At 36.3% G+C, this 20,588-nt stretch overlaps 2 protein-coding genes across 9 annotated transcripts in view; one reads left to right on the top strand and one right to left on the bottom strand.

Annotated features, from left to right (window-relative positions):
* The window catches only part of CREB1 (cAMP responsive element binding protein 1), a 56,732-nt gene that overhangs the window by 15,167 nt on the left and 20,977 nt on the right, over positions 1–20,588 (top strand). For 3 of the 8 annotated variants that reach the window (XR_005719008.1, XM_040228677.1, XM_040228675.1), the window contains exons 2-5: positions 3,765–3,886; positions 10,198–10,344; positions 11,056–11,097; positions 17,963–18,063. Coding sequence is in view for 6 of the 8 variants with exons in the window: in XM_040228677.1 (XP_040084611.1) it covers positions 3,773–3,886; positions 10,198–10,344; positions 11,056–11,097; positions 17,963–18,063 (404 nt within the window). In the remaining 2 variants the exon portion in view is untranslated. Of the gene's footprint in view, positions 1–3,764; positions 3,887–10,197; positions 10,345–11,055; positions 11,098–12,557; positions 13,316–17,962; positions 18,064–20,588 lie in introns of those variants that run through there. The other 5 variants (XM_040228679.1, XM_040228678.1, XM_040228680.1 and 2 more) reach the window with 4 other exon arrangements.
* Positions 3,943–20,588, bottom strand: part of METTL21A (methyltransferase like 21A) — a 55,317-nt gene continuing 38,671 nt past the window's right edge. The window contains exon 4 of the mRNA XM_040228691.1: positions 3,943–6,628. Within this exon, the coding sequence (XP_040084625.1) occupies positions 6,555–6,628 (74 nt within the window). The 3' untranslated portion in view covers positions 3,943–6,554. The remainder of the gene's footprint in view (positions 6,629–20,588) is intronic.

The following is a 20,588-nucleotide window of genomic DNA, read 5'->3' as shown; positions in this document are numbered from 1 at the left end:
AGACTGTCAAGCTGATACTAGATTTTCCATGATTTCTAAAGATCTATTGTTTCTAATGTTTCAGATCCAGTATTTTTACAACATTGTATCTGACTTCATATGTACCTTATCTTTGCTTATTCAGTCTTTTGCTTGTTTTTGCACTCCCAAAATGCATTTCATTTGTATAATCAATTAGGAATCTCCTTTCCTCAAGTAATTTTGGAAACCTGTATATTGGCTCTGTTAAATGATCCTGTGTCTGAATACTGCTCTGTTGACTAAGACTGCTCCTGGGTTAATAGAAAAATTGAAGACTGTACACTACATACCTTATTATCTCTTCTCTCTCCACCTGAAGATAGAAACACAAAGGAGTAAAAGCTTTCAAAGTCATAATTAATGTGCTCACATTAAATGCTAATTTAGTTTAGTTGGAGACTGCTGTTTCATTACCTTCAAGGTGAAAACCAGAATAGTTTGTGTTTTAGTTGACTCTTGAATTTCTTACCTGAAACAAATTGTTTTCCCGTGAATGATTCTCACCTGTACTTTGAGAAAGGCCTGAATTAACTGATGAAAGACAATTGTACTGTTGCTCAAGTGGTTGATATCTGCTGAAGCTAATTAATATGGCTCTCCCCCACTTTGAAAAAGGTTTGGTTGTCTTCCAGAATGAAATGGTAATGAAACACTGGCAGTTTATTTACATGGGGGATCCTAACCATTGGAAATACCACACTTTGTCTTTAGAAGAAAATTAAAAGTAAGTAAAATAATATCATCTAGTTGGGGAGGGAAGAAGATGCAAATCACATTCTTTCTTTGAATGTGACCTTGTAACTATAATTACTTATGTTAACTAATGGTTTTATTCTTTTATTATAGAATCATAAATATTTTATTTTCTGAAGGAAGTTGCAGTGATACCCTTCCCAGGTGGCACTAGTGGTAAAGAACCAGCCTGCCAACGCAGGAGACACAGGAGGCGTGGGTTCAGTCCCTGGGTCGGGAAGATGCCCTGGGGAAGGGCACGGCAACCCACTCCAGTGTCCTTGCCCGGAGAATCCTGTGGGCAGAGGAGCCTGGTGGGCTACAGGCCACAGGGTCGCAAAGAGTCGGACACGACTGAAGTGATTTAGCAAGCACACACCTTAAATGTTAAAAGAAAATTAAGTGGCTCTAACATACTGAAAAGTAAACGGAAGAAGTATGATCTGCGCTTTCAGTTACTTTTAATCAGATGATAGGGTGAAACTATTGGATGACAGCATAGGTTAAAAAAAAAATGTGGTGGACTTCCCTGGTAGTCCAGTGGTTAAGACTCCATGTTTCCAGTGCTGGGGGTGTAGGGTGTGCGTTTGATCCTTGGTGGGAAAGATTCCACATGTGGCATGGTACAGCCAGAAAATTTAAAAAACAAAATGTGGCTTGGACTAAAGTCTTTACAAAATGGTTGTGTATTCTCTGTCTACGAAAAGGTATTATGATGGTAAATTTGTGTTTGTCTTTGTTCTCATTAAGTTGATCTGGGGCAGAAGATAGAGAAAAGTTTGTGGGTTTCTGCTGTTATTTAGCTTGACTCTGTGCTGTCCTCAGATTGATCATTTACTTACTTTATTAAGATTAAATTTTTTTTTTGCTTTCGTGTTTTCTTCCAGAGCAACAGTATGGACCGTATTTAGTATTCACAAACTATTTTTTGATGTTGCTTTCTGTTACTTTTAAGACTGTGTGAAATTTCTTAGCTTAAAAGAGCATTGATTTTAAGTGTACAACTCAATGAATTATCACAGGGGGTAGTAAAGTTATTTTACAATTCTTTTAAGAAAATAGTTATTTTTACTCTTTGGAAATTGGGGTAAACAGTTTAGGTAAATTTTGAACAAATACTAATTTCATATTATAAGTATCAGATTAAAAACTTTTTATCAGTGGATATCTCAAAATCATGACTGAAAGCTTTTGATTCATATTTTCAAAATGTTACCCATCATTTCTGGTATTAAAATGTCTTTAATTGAACACAAAATCCTGAATTCATGCTCACAGAAAAAAAATAAAAGTACTGAAATATATAAAAGGTGCAAATCATCATTTACAATTCTACCAAATCTTTCTCTTTTCAGAACTAGCACTTATTATGGTTCTATACCTTTATAACAATTTGTTTTACATGTTTTTTTTTTTAATGTAAATAGGGTTCTACATTATAATAAGTTCTATAAGTTGCCATTTCACTGTCTTGGAAAGCTTTGTCATTCCATTATAGTTAGACTTCATTGTTTTTCATTGCTTTAATTTTTTAATGGTCCTCCTAATGATGGATACTTGTTTCTAGTTTTTTACTATTCCAAAAAAAATTCTATCTTTGTAAACTAGTCAATAATAAGAGTTTCTTACTGAGTAGTAGTTTCTCTGTATTCTAGATGTTATTGTGTTGACTGTATGTATGAGATATTTTTCCTTGTGTACTTGTCTTGGTGGCTTTTGTCTTGTTAATATTTTAAATAATTATGTAGTCAAGTCTGTTGATCTTTTCCTTTGTCATTTGTTTTGATGGCTTCTTTATTTCTAAATTATTCATTTCCACAGAGATATTTTCATTTTTAACTGTCACTTGTAAAAACATTTTATAGACTCCTGTGATGGTGGCAGAATGTTAGTATGTGATACATTTTGATGGAATGTAATAATCACATAAGGACTAATTACTATTCTGATTATCAATTTCAGAATTATAAAATAAATGTAATAAATTCTGGAAAAACATTGGAGTTTTTGTGTTGTTTATCAAATCGCCATAGGGAGTCCTTACTATTAAATTTATTTTTGACAGGTAATATGTTAGGAACTGAGCGATAACAGTTAGTACACAAGTAAGAAATAATCCTTTTTGTTGTGACTCCTTGAGACACAGTTCCTCCCCCGGTTGTATGTGCTATATATATAATCAGTTTCTCTAATCTTAAAGTAATGTCTGCTGCTGGGAATTGCCCTCCACTTTTGCAGCCAACTAGTGCCGGATGGAACAAACATACTAAACTCTTAGCAGAGCAGGATCTAAACGGATCAGCCTGGATTACTTTATCTAGAATCCAATTAAAATTTTCAAGTGTTTTATTGTGCGTGTGTTGTTTGTGTGTATACATGCACGTGTGGAGTGTTGCACATTATATAGGGTAATGAGTCAGAACGCAGAAGAACCTTTTCCATGTTTGAGGTCTCTAATTTGACTCTGTGTCAAGAGCCACACGTTGAGCTCTTGAAACTTGGGCTATTTTGTCTTAACCACCAGCAATTTCCTGAGGAAGTAGGTTATAATTTTTCTGTTTTTTCCCTATGATAGAGGGAATGCCTTTATAGGAGGTACCTTGAAGCCAGTATCTCATAGACCCTATCATCAGCTCACTTCTGCTCTCTGCCCTCCCTCCTTACCTGATTGATACATTTTGAAAAAATTAAAACTTGGCTGCTGCGCTTCCTCTCCTTATTAGGACAGATTCATGGAAGAGGGGAATCCTGTCTTCCATAACAGATGGAGTAATATTGGGAATTAAAAAGAAAAAGCTTTTTTCTTTTTTGAAAAAACTAGAACTTTTACAGCTCAGCATATTTGGACAAGTCTTGACAGTAATCCAACTACATTGTAGCTTAACTAGATTTCTGAGTGCTCCTGCTAACCTAACCACCACATATACCTTTTTATAACTTGAAAATTGCCTTTAAAACCACAAAAGCACAAAGCACTGTAGTGCTTGTAACACTCTTCCATATTATTGTAGGTAACTAAATGACCATGGAATCTGGAGCAGAGAACCAGCAGAGTGGAGATGCAGCTGTAACAGAAGCTGAAAGCCAGCAAATGACAGTTCAAGCCCAGCCACAGATTGCCACATTAGCCCAGGTATAAAAACATGGAGAGATTCCAAGTTGTCTCTTCTAAGAGGAATATGTTTTAAATACAAGAGAACTTAGTTTTTATTAGAGATATACATAGAATGAGTGGTAACATTCTTAGAATATCAAAATTCCTATTTATTTAGTATCGGCCTAATTTTAGAAATGACAGTATTCAGTAACATAGAAAAATGTATTGCTAGATACTAACACACTATTTGTAGTAGTGACATGATTCAGGGTAATTACATTTAAACTGATGGGTAGATGGTCTCTTAAAGGAACAAAACAATATGATAACTGGGTGGTTTTTTTTTTCATATCATATAGATTTATTTGGGAGCATGGGGACACATAATCTGAAAGGCTAAATTTAGATGTGCTTAAACGAAAAAGAATAAATAATTGACACACAAGTAAATATCAAGGATGATAGTTTTTGTCCCTGTATTTCTTGAAGTATGATTCATAGTTCTTTCATTTTGTCTTTGTCTTAAACATTCTAAGATTATATTCTCATCTTTATTTTTTGTTCTTACGTATTTTTCCTCAAATGTTTTATTAACATTTATTGGCATTATGTTATATATGAGTGAGAAAAGTGTTAATATAAAAACCAAATAGAAAATAAATAACCTGCTAGGTAAGAAGAGTTGGGATGTGGAGCTTCTGCTTCCCAGAGAGTTTAAAAGCTCTCCAAATAGAGTCATGAGCAAGAATGGATCTTGGAAAATGGAGGACTAATCACATATGGTCACCACACTGAGCTAAAATACGGGTCAAATACTGGGTCTCTAGCAGAAATACTAGGGCCGAATACTAGGTCTGCTGGTAGTCAGAAGCAGTGGGATGTTTTGTGTTTTCTCCTAAGATCACTGGGGCCCACCTCCAGCTCTGAGGAGTAAGGCAAAGCAGAATATATTTAGGGATGAAGTAAACGTACTCAAGATGAAGCAGGTGCAGGAACAAAGGTGAAAGCATCAGGGCCTCGTTAGTACATGTCAAGGCAAATGTGGACAGATATGAATCGGGACTCATCCAAGCACTCAGCCCTCTGGTACAAAGAAGATACAGTACCAGCAGGGATTTTGGTGATGACAATCCTCAACGTACCTATCTCTCGGGACACCATTCTGGTCTGGTTGGCCTCCACGTCTGCTGTGTAATGTCATTCTGGAGGTTGCCTTCCTACCGTCTTTCTCTTGTGGAGTTTTGTTTCCAGTGGTTCCTTCAGCAAGTTTGACTGGGTAAAGAATTCTTGGTAAAGAAAATGTTTTTCAAATTTTTAAGGCACAGTCAATTTCTAGTATTGATGTTTAAAAGACTAAACCCATTTCTTTGTATCTCTTGTTATCTTGTAAAAATCTCTGTTCACCTTGCTTCACCATTTCATTATCAAGGCCTGAATTGTTACCATCTATTGTGCAGTAGTATTCAGTGGGCCCTTTTTTTTTTTTTTAAGTGGAAACTCGGGTCTTCAATTCTGGGCAATTTCCTTAAGTTATTTCGTTGATGATTTTTACTCTCCCTCTTCTTTCTCTTTTACCTCTTGGATTCTTATGATCCAGATGTTAATACCTCTAGGACTGTTTCTCTAATTTTCTCTCCTGTTTTCAGTCTGTCTTTTTGCTCTGCCCTCAGAGATTTCTTCAACTTCACATTTCACCCCATCTGTCGGATTTTATTTCTCCTATCATGTTTCCAAGAGTTCCTTTTGTTTCTGAACAATCCTTTTGTATTTTAATAGTATCCTGTTTGTTTTAGGCTTCCCTGGTGGCTCAGACAGTAAAGAATCTGCCTGCAGTGCAGGAGATGGGGTTCAATCCTTGGGTCAGGAAGATACCCAGGAGAAGGAAATGGCTACCCACTCCAGTATTCTTGCCTGGAGAATTCCATGGGCAGAGGAGCCTGGTGGGCTACAGTCCATGGGATCGCAGAGTCAGACATGACAGAGCAACTAACACTTTCACTTTTTTTTTTCAATGTTTCATGCAGGCAGTGTTTTCCCTTTATAATATTAAGTTTTAAGTTTTCTTCTCTACATAGATTTTCTTCTGTATACAATTTTCCTCGTCTATCTTTTTGGTCACCATCCTTCATATTAGAAGCTTTCCTCAGATATTTGATAACTTGTGGTTGTTGGCCTACATTTAAAAGTAGGTGACCAAAAACCTACGTTGGACGTTGTGTGTATTCATGTGGGGCCTGACGTCTGTGAGTTGTGAGCTTCAAGGTAGGGTGGCATCCCGGTGTCATTATGCTGAGTCTTCTTAACTGGGTGTGTGTTGGTCAGGTTCCCCAGAGAAAAGCTTGACTATCTCCTGCATGTAAGTGAAGACCTGTGAGCCAACCAGCGGAAGGAGACTGGAGTGTAGCACCTCACCTCAGCAATGCCTGGTGTCGAGCAGTCAAGAAACCCTCTATCAGAAAATAAACCAATGTTTTTCTGTCCTTATAGGGGAGATGAGTGTCCTTTCACAGAGAGTGAGGAGGGGATCTACTTGGTTTTCAAAGAGCCTTCAGTCAGCCTTCCTTATCTTCAGCCCTCCTTTTTCACTCTACCTTCCAGGGTGCCTTCCATTCTGAGCCTCTTAAGGACCTTGTGGCACAAATCAAGCTGTCCCTGCCTCCACCTCATGAGTTGGCCATCTGAGGTCTTCCAAGTTCATTACCATTCACCCACCTGTTTCTAGTCTCCAAAACTCTTTACTGTTACTTCCTTTCCCATTCTCTGCTGGTGTGATTATTCCTGTAAAAACAAAATCAGTTTCACGAAGCTTAATTGGAAATTCGGGAAGGAACAAAATTATACGCACATGTTCAATTAGCATATAATCACTGATAAGTGGAATGACATGATACTTGAGTTTTAAAAGTAGTGTCTGTTCACTTTTGTAAGTTTTGTTGTTCTTTTTAATACCTAATTACAGAGGGGTTTTTTTTCACTTGCTCATCCAAGTCCTTAACATATACATTTTGACATAATTTCTCAGAATTCTGATACCTATTTTTGTTGTCTAGTAGTAAACTAGAGATTTATAATAAAATTGTCAAGACCATTCTGATTTGACCATTGAATGTAAAAAAACAAATTCAGCCTAACTAGTGAAGGAGGAAAATCGATCTAAAATAATAATGAAATGTCTTATTTTACTTCTGAAATTTACAAGTATTTCTTTTAAAGTGGAAAAAACATGTTGGTTTTGACTATAAGAATGTTAATTTTTATGGAGGGTTTTAAGTAAAGAGTTGGGTGAAAGGATGATTGCTGCAATATTGTCAATTAACTTTCTTATAACAGGCAAATTTGAAAACCTAAATAGACAGTAATAAGGGATTTATTAAATTATGTAATTTTTACCATTAGACAGTCATTAAAACCACTAAAGAATACTATTAATGGTATGAAGAGATATTTGGAATGGATTTGAAAGATTTTGTGATAGTGCTATAAAAATTGAGTGTGTATATATATATATATATATATACATCTTTAAAAACACATGTATCTACAGCAAAAATATTAAATGATTAACTCTGAGTGGTAGGAATATAAGTGATTTTTTTCTATATTGATGTTTCTGAATTTTCTAAATTTACAATGAGAGGAACCATTATGTGGAATGATTAGCATAGAAAGAGGATTATTTGTTAAGTTAGCTTGTTATATTTACCTTCACCTCAAATATTAGAAGAGCTTTCCAGTGATATGAGATATTCTGAATAATTTACAGTTTTGGTTCTCCAACCTTGGTGTCAGGGAACATGTCCTTGGGTCCATCAGAGGTTGTGACTAATTTATAAACAGGCACCCTATGTAACTCTAGTGGAGGTAATCCGTGGATCACATTTTGAGAACCAAGTAAAACTTAAGTAAGATTTATAGTGGCCAGAAAAAAAAAAGTGATTGATAAGGAAGGACTTCCTCACTGTCCGAAGGGGAAGCTCATGACTTTAGCCTCTGCCTTTAGTAGGTATCTTCCCCCCAAGCTTTATAGTCAGATATTTAACTGCCTTGTAAACATCTCTGCAAATTCAGTTGTCATGTCAATTCCATCGTTTTCCACCACTGCCCCAGCCACCCATAAGCTGCTGCTTGTGTTCTCTGTTTGGCATAGTTTACCCATTTCACCCACATGTGAACTGTGTGGGTTGTCTTTGCTTTCTCTCTCACTTCCTTCCATCAGTCATTCTTAAATCCCTTTCTGGTCTGCCTCCTGAATTGTCATTAAATCACTTGTATTATTTTCATCCCTAATACACCTAGTGCCTAATTACTGGCCTTCACTTTTACTACTATATATAGACTTTCTCAGTTGGTCTCACCTCTACTTTCTCCTTCCTCTGAAATAAGTATCTTTTACCCTACCACTAAAGTAAAGTGATCTATCTAAAATGCAAGCCTCACTATGGTATTCAGGAGTTCAAAAGCCCTTCAGTGTCTTTTCCTATCTCATGATAAAATGCAGATTTTTTAGTGTAACTTGTATAAGATTTCATGACTAGCCCATCTGGCCCCTGCCTTTTACTCATCTCTCCACACTTCCTCCCTCCTATAGTACCACACCTACACGTTCCAGTGGTACTAACTGCTGGTCACCCCCCTCTGCCATGTACAGGCATTGCTCTTCTCTCTGCTTTTGCCAGCGTCACCCTCTGCGTGAAGTTCTGTGTCTCCCCTCTGCACCTCATAAGAACATGCCTTACTCATTCTTTTTTTTCTTTTTTAACTAATATGCTTTGTTTCAAATTAACATACTTCCTGGTAGCCTCTCCTCCTCTTGCTTTGGGCTGGATCGCTCTCCTCAGTGTGTCCATTTTTCTCTTTGCAGACTTCATTATTTCATTGAATTATATTTATCTGTGGCCTTTTCCCCATTCCCTCATACACATGCCTCAATAATTTCTTTAAGGGCAAAAACCTATGTCTTTCTCATTTCTGTAGTTTCAGTTCTAGCATTATTCTGGCACACATATCCCCAGAAAGTGAGTTCAGTCACTCAGTTGAATGAGTCATGGACTGAGTCGACCTTATGGACTGAGTCGACCTCATGGACTGTAGCACACCAGGCCTCCCTGTCCATCACCAACTCCCAGAGCTTGCTCAAGGCATGTCCATCAAGTCGATGATGCCATCCGACCAACTCATCCTCTGTTGTCCCCTCTCCTCCTACCTTCAATCCTTCTCAGCATCAGGGTCTTTTCCAGTGAATCAGTTCCTCACATCAGGAGGCCAGAGTATTGGGGCTTCAGCTTCAGCATCAGTCGTTCCAGTGAATATTCAGGACTGATTTCCTTTAGGACTGACTAGTTGGATCTCCTTGCAGTCTAAGGAAAGAGTATGATCACATGAGCTTCATTAAATTCCCAAATTTATTACCAAAAGGACAAATAAAATTGCTACCCTCAAACACATTCAAGTGCAGGAACCGTAAATACTGTACAATCTGATAGATATGTATGACTTAAGGCCCTTTTAACCTGGGTATTGACTTATTAAGATTGCCGCCTTTGTGCCTCAGGAGAAAACTGGTTTCTCAAATTCTCTCAATTCTGCCCCCTTATCTCTTCAAGAGGAAGATAAATCCTTAAAATATCAACTGTTACCAGTTCAGTGCTGGAAGGAGATAGAAATTTTCAGTTTGTACTTCCTCATGAATGAAAGACATACTTGTAAGTTTATAAGAGAAAAATATGCTTTATACTATAAGATGTGTATTTGTTTTAGACTTAGTAGCTAAGCTTCACCCAAGTTTGGGAACAATTATACTTTAGAACATGGCTTAATTTAACACATGATATTCTGAAGAATTTTACATTCCTTCAAAGCTAGCTTATCTCTTGACCTTGGGTAAGTTGCTTAATCTCTTGGAGCACTTAATGTTTCTGTCTCTTGGTGGGAAGAGAATATGGGAATAACTCTTATTCTAACCCAGTCTGATTTCTTCAAAGAGCAAATGAGAAATTGAATATGAAAGCAGGTGGGAAACTTTAAAGCACCGTACAAATAAAGTGGTATTTAGTGTTCAAAAAAGTCTGTTACATATTTTGATATTACATTAGAACAGTTTTTTTATTTTTGTCATTTGGGAGCAGTTTAAAAATGGGGGGCATGGGAAATATTTGTAGTGTTTGGTTTTTTGTTTTGTTTTTTCAAAAAGAATATTAAGTTTAATGTTAGTTCCTTTCACACCACTGGAATACTTAACCTAGCAGAAGGGTCATCCTTTTGCTGCTAAAAAGTTGCTTCATATTAAACATGAGTACTCCCAAAGAGGTATCTGTGATGGTAATTTTTTTCCATGTTCAACACCATAGGTATCTATGCCAGCAGCTCACGCAACATCATCTGCTCCCACCGTAACTTTAGTACAGCTGCCCAATGGGCAGACAGTTCAAGTCCATGGAGTTATTCAGGCGGCCCAGCCATCAGTTATTCAGTCTCCACAAGTCCAGACAGTTCAGGTATGTGTATAAAAAGTTCTGCATCTACTTTCATAACTGTCGTTTATAGCCGTATTTCTCTTCCTTTCATTATGAAAATAGGAACATGTCTAGTTTAGAGTTGTATAGTAATTATGGAGTACGCTGCATCTGTATAGTCACCTTAAGTATAGGAACATATATACACAAGAATAGACATAATAAAAAACTGTTTCTTAAACTGGAGGAAAAAAAGAATTGATTGGGAAAAATCATAAAGTTTACGGGATAAAGTGGAAATGTTGGGAGAGACTATAAGGGTACCTCAGGGAAATAAGATGCAAAATAATAACTTTGTAATTATTTTCTAAACATGCAATTGGAAAAAACAACCCTTGTCAAAAATTAATAACCTTACCTAAGGTATTATTTGAATTTTAGAGAAAAACAACTATGTTTAGGAGTCTTAAGTCAGAGTATATACAACTTCGAAATGATACCTTCAGAAAGTGTACCTTAAGAATCAGGGATTTTTCCATGCATGTTATCTTATTCTTTGGAGAGACTGTTCCTTTAATTTGGATCCAAGGGGAATAAAGGCATGTAAACCTCTACTTAAATGTAGGGAACCTAGGACAGTATACATCTTTGCAATGAGCTTATTGGGGAAGAAAAAAAAAAAAAAAAAGACTTGAACGTTCATTCAAGTAGGCCATAACCCCAGCCTCCCATTTCATATTTTTTGCTTCACAGTCTTCCTGTAAGGACTTAAAAAGACTTTTCTCCGGAACTCAGGTGAGTCCTAGGTCCTATTTTTAGAAAGGAAGGTGAGAAATTATTCTTTACATCTTTGTCCCTTCTCTCTAAACATGGAACTCAAGGTTTGAATAAAAATCTTAGGTATCTTCTAGGTCTAGGCCAAACACATTAACTATCCAACCCTTAATCTGTTACTTAGTTTCCCTATTTACATCCTTCTCCATCCTCCAAAGGGTAGTCTGGCATTACTTCAACTCTTTCAGAGAAAGGAGGCAATCTCCAGAGGTAACCAGTTTATAATCAGGGGTAATTGCTAAAATATTCTTCACTGAGGTGAACCAGAATATCTTTCTAAAAGTATTACCTAGTGGTCCCAATTTTATCCTCAGAAATAACTTAAGCAAATTTAACTCCTTTTTCTATTGGACTGCTTCCTTTTCCCTATCTCCCACATCCTTCCCATTAAAAATATGTCCAGACCAAGTAAATGCCTGTTTATCTTCAGCCATTTATAATTGACATTGCTTCGTTTCCTCTTCACCATCCATGTCGTCATCTTGTGGATGAGAACTGTTTTATTTCTTTTCCCCTTGAGTACAGTAGCCAGATTGATTGATACTTGTAGAGGGGAGAAGTCCCTTTTTGTCTTCTATTAGAGTCATCAATGGCACCCCACTCCAGTACTCTTGCCTGGAAAATCCCATGGACAGAGGACCCTGGTAGGCTACAGTCCATGGGGTCACGAAGAGTTGGACACGACTGAGCAACTTCCCTTTCACTTTTCACTTTCATGCATTGGAGAAGGAAATGGGAACCCACTCCAGTGTTCTTGCCTGGAGAATCCCAGGGATGGGGGAGCCTGGTGGGCTGCCGTCTGTGGGGTCACACAGAATCGGACACGACTGAAGCGACTTAGCAGCAGCAGCAGTAGCAGCAGTGTCATCAAAGGATATAATAGATGTTAACTCACCTCTACCTCATTTGATCTCTGTGCTTTCGTTTGCTTGGAATTTAGGGCAGGGGTAGAAGGAGAAAGAAGAATGAATGTTTTTATATAAGTAAAATCATCAAGTTGTAATATTGAAAAGGAATTTGTTGTTACTAAATAGACGGTATAGTCCAGGTAAAGACTGAAGAATTTGATATTTCTATAGAACCACACTGACTGAACAATAGTCTCCTATCTTTTGTCTCAGTTTTTATTTCACTGAATGCTGTCTAACTTTTATTCATATGATGTATGCCATTATTAATTGCCTGCTCGTATCTTCCTCCTGATAATAGTGGAAAGAACCTGGCCTCCTAGTCAGGAGACCTAGATTCCAGACCTCTCATTAACCTTTACTTTTTCTTTTTCACTTACGATAGGAGGTCTTTCTATAAAGAACACACAAAAATTACCACAAAATTTGCTAACATTATAAACATTGGTTTTAATAAATGATGTTTAATTGTTGATTATATTCTTAATTTTAATCTTTACTTTATGGTAATAATAATAATAATGACCATTAACTTGTAGAGATGTGTGAGCTGTACTTATAATTAGAAACCTGAATTCTACAAACAGAAACACAAACAGTATTTTTAATTTAAAGGCCTTAAACCATGAAGAAGCTATTAAACGTCAGTGGTCATTTCAGCTGGTTAACAGTGATTAGAATTAATCATTAGAGAATGGTTTATAACAGAAGAGGTGATCAAACAAGGAGAGAACTGGTTTCCTCAAACTTCTTGATGGAAGAATATTAGTATTCTAGAACAGCATTTCCGAAACATATAAGGTACATTTCTCTTGATGTAAGAATAAAATACTAAGATTTCTGTTTATCTTTTTTCATCTCAGAGGATTAGAAACTAAGCTTTACTAATATTTCATATTCATCAGTGCCCTAACTTATCCCTTATGTGTACATGTAAGTCAGATCTCACAGATTATGTAAAAATCGCCCCCAAAATAATGGGAGTTACACAAATGTATAGAAGTTAACAGTATCATCCTCACTTATCATTTATTAATTTTGGATGCATTTTTAATACAGTGCAGTTAAAACATTTCATAGGATTTATGGATTATTATGTTACCTTAAATTATTACATTTCATTCCTTCAACGAATTTTTATTGATCACATGCTATGTGCCAGTCACTGTTCTAGGTGCTGTGAAAGACAGCAGTGAGCAAATAATACTTCTCTATTCTCATGAAGATCACATTTGAGCGAAGAGAGACAATGAAAAAATAAAATATGTCAGGTGAGGATAAGTGCTGGGAAGATAATTAAAGCAGGGGAAAGGGATAGAGAATAATAATGTGGAGGGAAGGGTATTTTATTTTATGTAGAGTGGTCAGGGAACACAAAGAGCAGAAAACTAGAAAGCAGTGAAGGAGGCTAAGCCATACAAATAATAAAAGCAAGTCCAGAGGCCCAAAAGTGAAAGTATGCTTTACATACCAAAGAATAGCAAGAGGACATGGCCTGAATAGAGTGAGCAAGAGGGATTGTGGCTGGCACTGAAGTTTTTGATACAGCCTTTACAATACTTTATAATGTGATGGGAACAACAATAAAAATCTTTTGTGCAAGATATCCAGTGGTTATCATATAGCAAATATTTGAGTTGCTGAACAAACATAAGGATGTTACTTGTTTGTTTTTACATAAGACAAGTGTTCCAGAGTTGTTGATCTTTATAATGATGGCAAGCAAGAAATAACCTACAAAGGATATGTTAACTAGCAGATATTTTTGAAAAAAAAAAAAAAAAAAAAAGACATTCTTTTCAACTATCCTTTCTGAGAGAAGGTAACATTTTAACAATGTATGAGCATACCTGCATTTTGAAAGGAAATCGTGCTTTGTACAGAATATTTTGAATATAGAAGTTTGAAAATGTTCCCATACTTTTTTTTTCACTGAAAACAGTATAAATTTGTCACCTAGAAATTCAAATGTATATACTTTTAAAACTCTGGAAATAAGAGTTTTCCAGACTATTCAGAAGTGTTCTTGAGTTTCAGTAGGTGTTGAACTTACATGTTAAAATATAAAAGTTTCTATTAGCATGTAATAACTGACTAAGAGTCAGGGAGATGAAAATATACTAGTAAATCTCATCAAAAGTTTATGCAATTGATAGATGAAAGTGAAAAAAAAATGATTGTTTTATTTAGTAAGCCAGGCCACAAAGCACTTACTCCTATATCCACGTCATGAACTCCTTTTTTCAGCAGTTGCAGATGTCAGATCACATTTCAGAAAGTCCAGGCTTAGAATCAGATTTTTGAGTCACTGTTATAAAATATTAAATGGTTTCTTAATGAACCATATTAAAGCACATCACTCTTGTTGGTATGAAATATTAAGAAATTTACAAGTGTATTTTAATACATCCTGACTCTTTAAAAATTAATTTGTTTTATGATACAGATAATACTTAAAACTTGCAAATAAATGTGCGTATATCGAAATTTCTTATTTATAAGGGAGATCTGCAGATCAAAACATTTTGGAGATTACTGTTCTAGACTTTTATTAAACTCCTTGATCCAGTGAATAAGCAACTATACCTAAACCTGAGCCTAAACTGTACTCCAGGAAAGTGCTTAAGTTTTCAGGGGACCATGTATAGTTTGAGAAAATATCTAATACAACCATTTAAAAAATTTTGTGCTAGTCACTGTATATTTTATTTTGACATTTCAGGTAACATCGAAGTTTTTTTCCTTCTTATAAACAGGAGGTATGGGTTTTTAACAAACTTTGTTTTAACAAATAAAGAGAATATTGAGAAATACAGATCTAAAACTTCACAGGTTCAGTGATGAGTTTGGCTTTTTAAAAATTTCTTGACCTATAAGTGGCCGCGATTAAAGCCCTATTTAAGGAACTCAGGAAGGGATTAATAATAGAGGCAGAGGAGGTGAAAACCAGAGGAAGGGGCTCTGTCATTGGAATGTGATGATAGTCTTTGATACTTACAAGTGGAATATAGTTTTTCATGTTATTTTTAAAATAACCTGTTAAATATGTGTTGAACTGTTATTATTAAAAAGGATTTTAATGGTACTTAATGGTCTTAGACATGAGGGTTTAGCAGTTTGGGGTGGGTTTGGTTTTTTTGTTTGGTTTTGGTTTGGGGGGGTATGGTGTTGGGGGTTGGGGGGAGTTTTGTTTGTTTTTTTGGTAGATAGACCATAGAAATTGGCTTCATATTCATAATTCTAAGTTCTCTCTGGATAGTACTCCTCCAAAGAGGAAATACTGCATTCATTATAGTTCTGAATTCCCTTTACATTTAAAAAATTGCAGTACATATCACTTATATGTGGAATCTTAAAAATACAACAAACTAGTGAATATATTAAAAAAAGAAACAGACTCACAGATACAGAGAACAAACTAGTGGTTACCTGTGGGGATAGGGATGAGGAAAGTGGCAATGTGGAGTAGGGGACTAAAAGGTACAAACTATTATATATAAAATAAGCTACAAGAATTTATTGTGCAACACAGGGAATATAGCCAATATTTTATAACTGTAAATGGAATATCGCCTTTAAAAATTGTGACTCACTATACTGTATACTTATAAATTACATTGTACGGCAGTCATACTTCAGTTTTTTTTAAAATTGCAGTCGTAGAGTATAAGTTAGTTCCTTTTGTGTGAATTGACAAGTTGTTTCAGGTAAGAGGAATGGGAGACTTTGTTCAACTGGGAGCAATAGATGCATTGAGTTTCGGGGAAAAAATTAAAGGCCATATATTTTAAAAGCTGTGTTAATTAGTTTCATTTCAAAATTGTCCTATGTGTAGTTTATGTAGCATGTTTTAAAGTTGTTATTTTAATGACTTTCGACTTGGAAGAGTGTGCTTACATCATTATATATCCTTGAAAGAAGGTTGTAAGAATCAGAGTTAAGCAACAAGACAGAATGGTAGAGAAACTAAGGTTCTAAAAAACATTCATGAGGGTAAACATTTGTCAGGTTATTCACTTTGAGTTCAATCTTGTTATCCCTTGAAATTTTGATTCTCTGCCTTCTTACAGCTCCTCATCAGCTCTACATTTTTGAGAAAGCCCGTGTAAAGACTCTGCTGAGTGAGCTAGTTAACAGCAGCTACAGATTAGTGGGAAAATGTTCTGTGTGCTCCTTTGGCAGTAACTGTAGTGTTTGGAGAAGGCAACGGCACCCCGACTCCAGTACTCTTGCCTGGAAAATCCCATGGACAGAGGAGCCTGGTAGGCTGCAGTCCATGGGGTCACTAAGAGCACGACTGAGCGACTTCACTTTCACTTTTCACTTCCATGCATTGGAGAAGGAAATAGCAACCCACTCCAGTGTTCTTGCCTGGAGAATCCCAGGGACGGGGGAGCCTGATGGGCTGCCGTCTACAGGGTCGCACAGAGTCGGACACGACTGAAGCGACTTAGCAGCAGCAGCATAATGTTGTTACTCTACCGTGAATCACAGGTCTGTGGGACTATACTTTGTTTACTTTAAAATGTTTTAAGGGGCACATATGTTACTTTATTGTAGCTCTATTTCGTGAAACATTACTAGATTTAACAAACTTCATCTTAAAGTGAGTGTGTATCACAAAGCCCTCCGAATACAACTGCCTGCTCTACAGAATCCTTAGGCTCAGACCACATACTTGATTTCTCAAGTTTCTCTTAAATGTGTTTGTTCTTACTGCCTTTGCCATAAATTTTTGATAAGGCGCTATCCCACATAGACCCTTTTGCCTTGGTTAAATTTAATTCTCACTCCGACAGCAGCATGCTCACCTAGGTTAGGAGAGAGCAGGAGGCTCCTGCTGTTTAGCCTAGGGAACTTGGCAGTGTAAATTTGACAGACTAGCTTACCTAAATGACTGAAATTCTAGTCTAAAAATGGTCTGAAAATGCTCTGGGTTGCTGCTTCTGACAAAATTGGTTTAGATTGGAACCAGCAGGATGTTGATGCTAGTATAGACATCTAAATTTGAGATGTCAAGTGTTGACAGTGGCTTCACTACTTCATAGCTTTGTGACTTGGGTGATTTACTTAAACTCTTTGTGCCTCAGTTATTCCATCTATAAACTGGACATACTAATGGTACTTATCTAGCACCTAAAGTTACTGTATTTTAGTGAGTACTGAGTAATGTAATACATGTATATGCTTTAACATAGCATCTGCCACATAGTAAGTTCTCAGTAAATGCTAGTTGCTATTATTATTATCCCACATAAAATCTGTATTCATTTACCTTTATTCCTTCTCAATCCAAGCATACTTTCCAGAAATACATAGTTCTTTACCTTGAAGTTTTGCTTAATAAAAATTATGGATTGTCAACTTTGAAACATGTCTATATGTAGCAGAGAACTTCTTCCAGAATTGCCAGAAACAGCCATCTGGAACATGGTTGAAGGATCACTGATCTTATTTGTACAATTGTACATATACTCAAAGTATTTACATATCAGTTAAAGGAAAATATTTGTACAGTCAGTAGACTGATAGCTAGATATTTAGTCATTTATTCTTTCCTTCATGTCAGAACTTTATTTTACTTGGTATTTTTGTTCTAACTATAAGAAAACAATTGACAAGTGCTACTGATACATTCAGTGTTGATTATAAGAAGTCCTGAAAGAGATTAGGCTGATTTTGGATATCACAAAAGTTTGGTTTTGACAAAAAAATTTTAGGTTCTCTGACTTCTGTAGGATGGGGGGGAAAGGGAGAGGAAAGGGATGGTATGATTATCTCCAATAAAAACTGGTTTTCTACTGAAGCATGTGTAAGGTTGAAATATGCCCTTTTGTATTTGACCTTTTCTTAAAATTCATAAAAATTTTATGGGAACTAAATTTGATTATCATGATAAAGTTCTTCTTTATTTTCAGATTTCAACTATTGCAGAAAGTGAAGATTCACAGGAGTCAGTGGATAGTGTAACCGATTCCCAAAAACGAAGAGAGATTCTTTCAAGGAGGCCTTCCTACAGGTATGGAATTGAATAGTTAAAAGAATTTAGGATCAGAAGTATAAAGGTATACCCCTGTGTAGTTACAGATGAAGAGATGTCGGAACGCCAATTAGATGCTCGATTTAGGACCACACAGAACATGTCTTTTCATCCTGAGTTGCTTCTCTCAAATAAGTTGAAGCTTGTCATATAGAATAAGAGCACTTCTTAATCTGAACATGTTGTGTCTGACTCTTCGTGACCCCATCGACTATAGCCTACCAGTCTCCTCTCTCCATGGGATTTTCCAGGCAAGAATACTGGAGTGTATAGCCATTTCCTTCTCCAGGGGATCCTCCTGACCCAGGGATCAAACCAGGTCTCCTGCATTGCAGGCAGATTCTTTACCATCTGAGCCACCAGGGAAGCCTTACTCTGAATAGTCCTGGATAAAGACTGATTTTTTTTTTTTCCCTTCTGTTTTTGTAGACTGTGCTGGCTGCTGCTTTTCTGTTTAAAAGATTGGAATACATTTGATAAGGTTATAGCATTTTCTAGTTATAAGTCAGTTCTGAGACTGTACCATGTACTTCACAACACATTTCTTACTCCGTGGTACTTAGCATGATAACTGCTTGTTAATTAAATAGTTGCTTAGGGTGATGTTTGGTGATATTCCCTGCTTGTTAATTAAATAGTTGCTTAGGGTGATGTTTGGTGATATTCCCTAATTTTAGGGGCACCTTATTGCAATTTTATGTTCAACTACAAAAGTTGCCTAATCCATACCTTACTTCCAAGATGGACCAAAACTGTTTTAGTACTACATAGAAATTGGAGCCATATTAAGTATCTCTAGGAAAAGCAATTCCCAAAATCTTTAAGTTCAATTCATAGTCTAATAAATTTCAAGCTTATTCTTCCCTTCTTTAGCCTACATTATTTCTATTTATATATATTTCTATTTTTCAAAGGAATGTTATATTTTTTCCATTTTCTTGGCTTCTAAGCTAGCCCTTTTCTCTATCCTCACAACTTAATTAGGGATCCTAAAGAAATACCAGTAAGTTGAGGTCTTGAGAATTCTGTGTTACCAAGTATGTGTTGTATTTATTTATACTCATAATTCTCAAAATGTAGCTAGTTTTACCTTTTAACTTTGAAATATATCTAGTGTTACTATGTAAGACATTTGATCCTGAAGCAAATTCAACTTGATACTAAGAAACAAGCTACATGGCTTCTCTATATAAGTTCTAGGTAAACCCTAGCTGTACCTTATGATACATGCTGTACCTTATGATACATGAGTTTTATGTTGGAAAAAAATCTTTTTTTTTTTTTTTTTTTTGCCTTGTCACCACACGTGTACAGAAAGGTATCTTCCCTTACAATCAAACCTCCATAGTTGAATATGCCGTTATTTTCTAGCCTGTATGTCTTAATTTGATTATAACAAGATCTGTATCAAAATTCTTAGGTTATTTTTGTGAAGTTGGAGAAATGGGAATTAAATAATAACATTTGGGTTTTTATTGGAACAGCCCAGCTTTATAGTGATCAGTTTTTACCCAGAGGAAGTCCTTGAAGGGTTCTCACTTGGTTTCATCTGGCTTGGTGTTTTTATCAGTAATTGAGCTGAAAACATAAAAGCCATGTTTATCAGATCAACAAATAACAGAAACTTACGGGCAAAGTACCCTAATAGATGGTAGAATAAAAACCTTGAAAGATCATAGCAGCCAAGGGAAATAGAGTGAAACGAATAGTCAGACTTTATTTTTTGGGCTCCAAAATCACTGCAGATGGTGACTGCAGCCATGAAATTAAAAGACACTTTACTCCTTGGAAGGAAAGTTATGACCAACCTAGATAGCATATTCAAAAGCAGAGACATTACTTTGCCAACAAAGGTCCGTCTGGTCAAGGATAAGGTTTTTCCAGTAGTCATGTATGGATGTGAGAGTTGGACTGTGAAGAAAGTTGAGCGCCGAAGAATTGATGCTTTTGAACTGTGGTGTTGGAGATGACTCTTGAGAGTCCCTTGGACTGCAAGGAGATCCAACCAGTCCATTCTGAAGGAGATCAGTCCTGGGTGTTCTTTGGAAGAAATGATGCTAAAGCTGAAACTCCAGTACTTTGGCCACCTGATGCAAAGAGTTGACTCATTGGAAAAGACTCTGATGCTGGGAGGGATTGGGGGCAGGAGGAGAAGGGGACGACAGAGGATGAGAAGGCTGGATGGCATCACTGACTAGGTGGACGTGAGTTTGCGTGAACTCCGGGATTTGATGATGGACAGGGAGGCCTGGCGTGCTGCAGTTCATCGGGTCGCAAGGAGTCAGACACAACTGAGTGGCTGAACTGAAGTGAACTGAACTGAATAGGATAAAATGTTGAGGATAATGGTAAAATTTCTGAACTTGAGTTTAAAATAAAATCAGTTACTCCCATACAGGATTCTGGATTAAGAATTCATCTAAAAAAGATAATTATTGTTTAATTATCATTGATTAAATGTGGTTGCCAAAAAAGCCAATACACCATAAGACTGTATTGGTTTA

The sequence above is a fragment of the Oryx dammah genome, unplaced genomic scaffold (genome assembly GCF_014754425.2).
Source record: "Oryx dammah isolate SB20612 unplaced genomic scaffold, SCBI_Odam_1.1 HiC_scaffold_27, whole genome shotgun sequence".
Classification (NCBI taxonomy): domain Eukaryota; kingdom Metazoa; phylum Chordata; class Mammalia; order Artiodactyla; family Bovidae; genus Oryx; species Oryx dammah.
The sequence above is the reverse complement of the archived record's forward strand: the minus strand, read 5'-3'. Positions and strand labels throughout refer to the sequence as shown.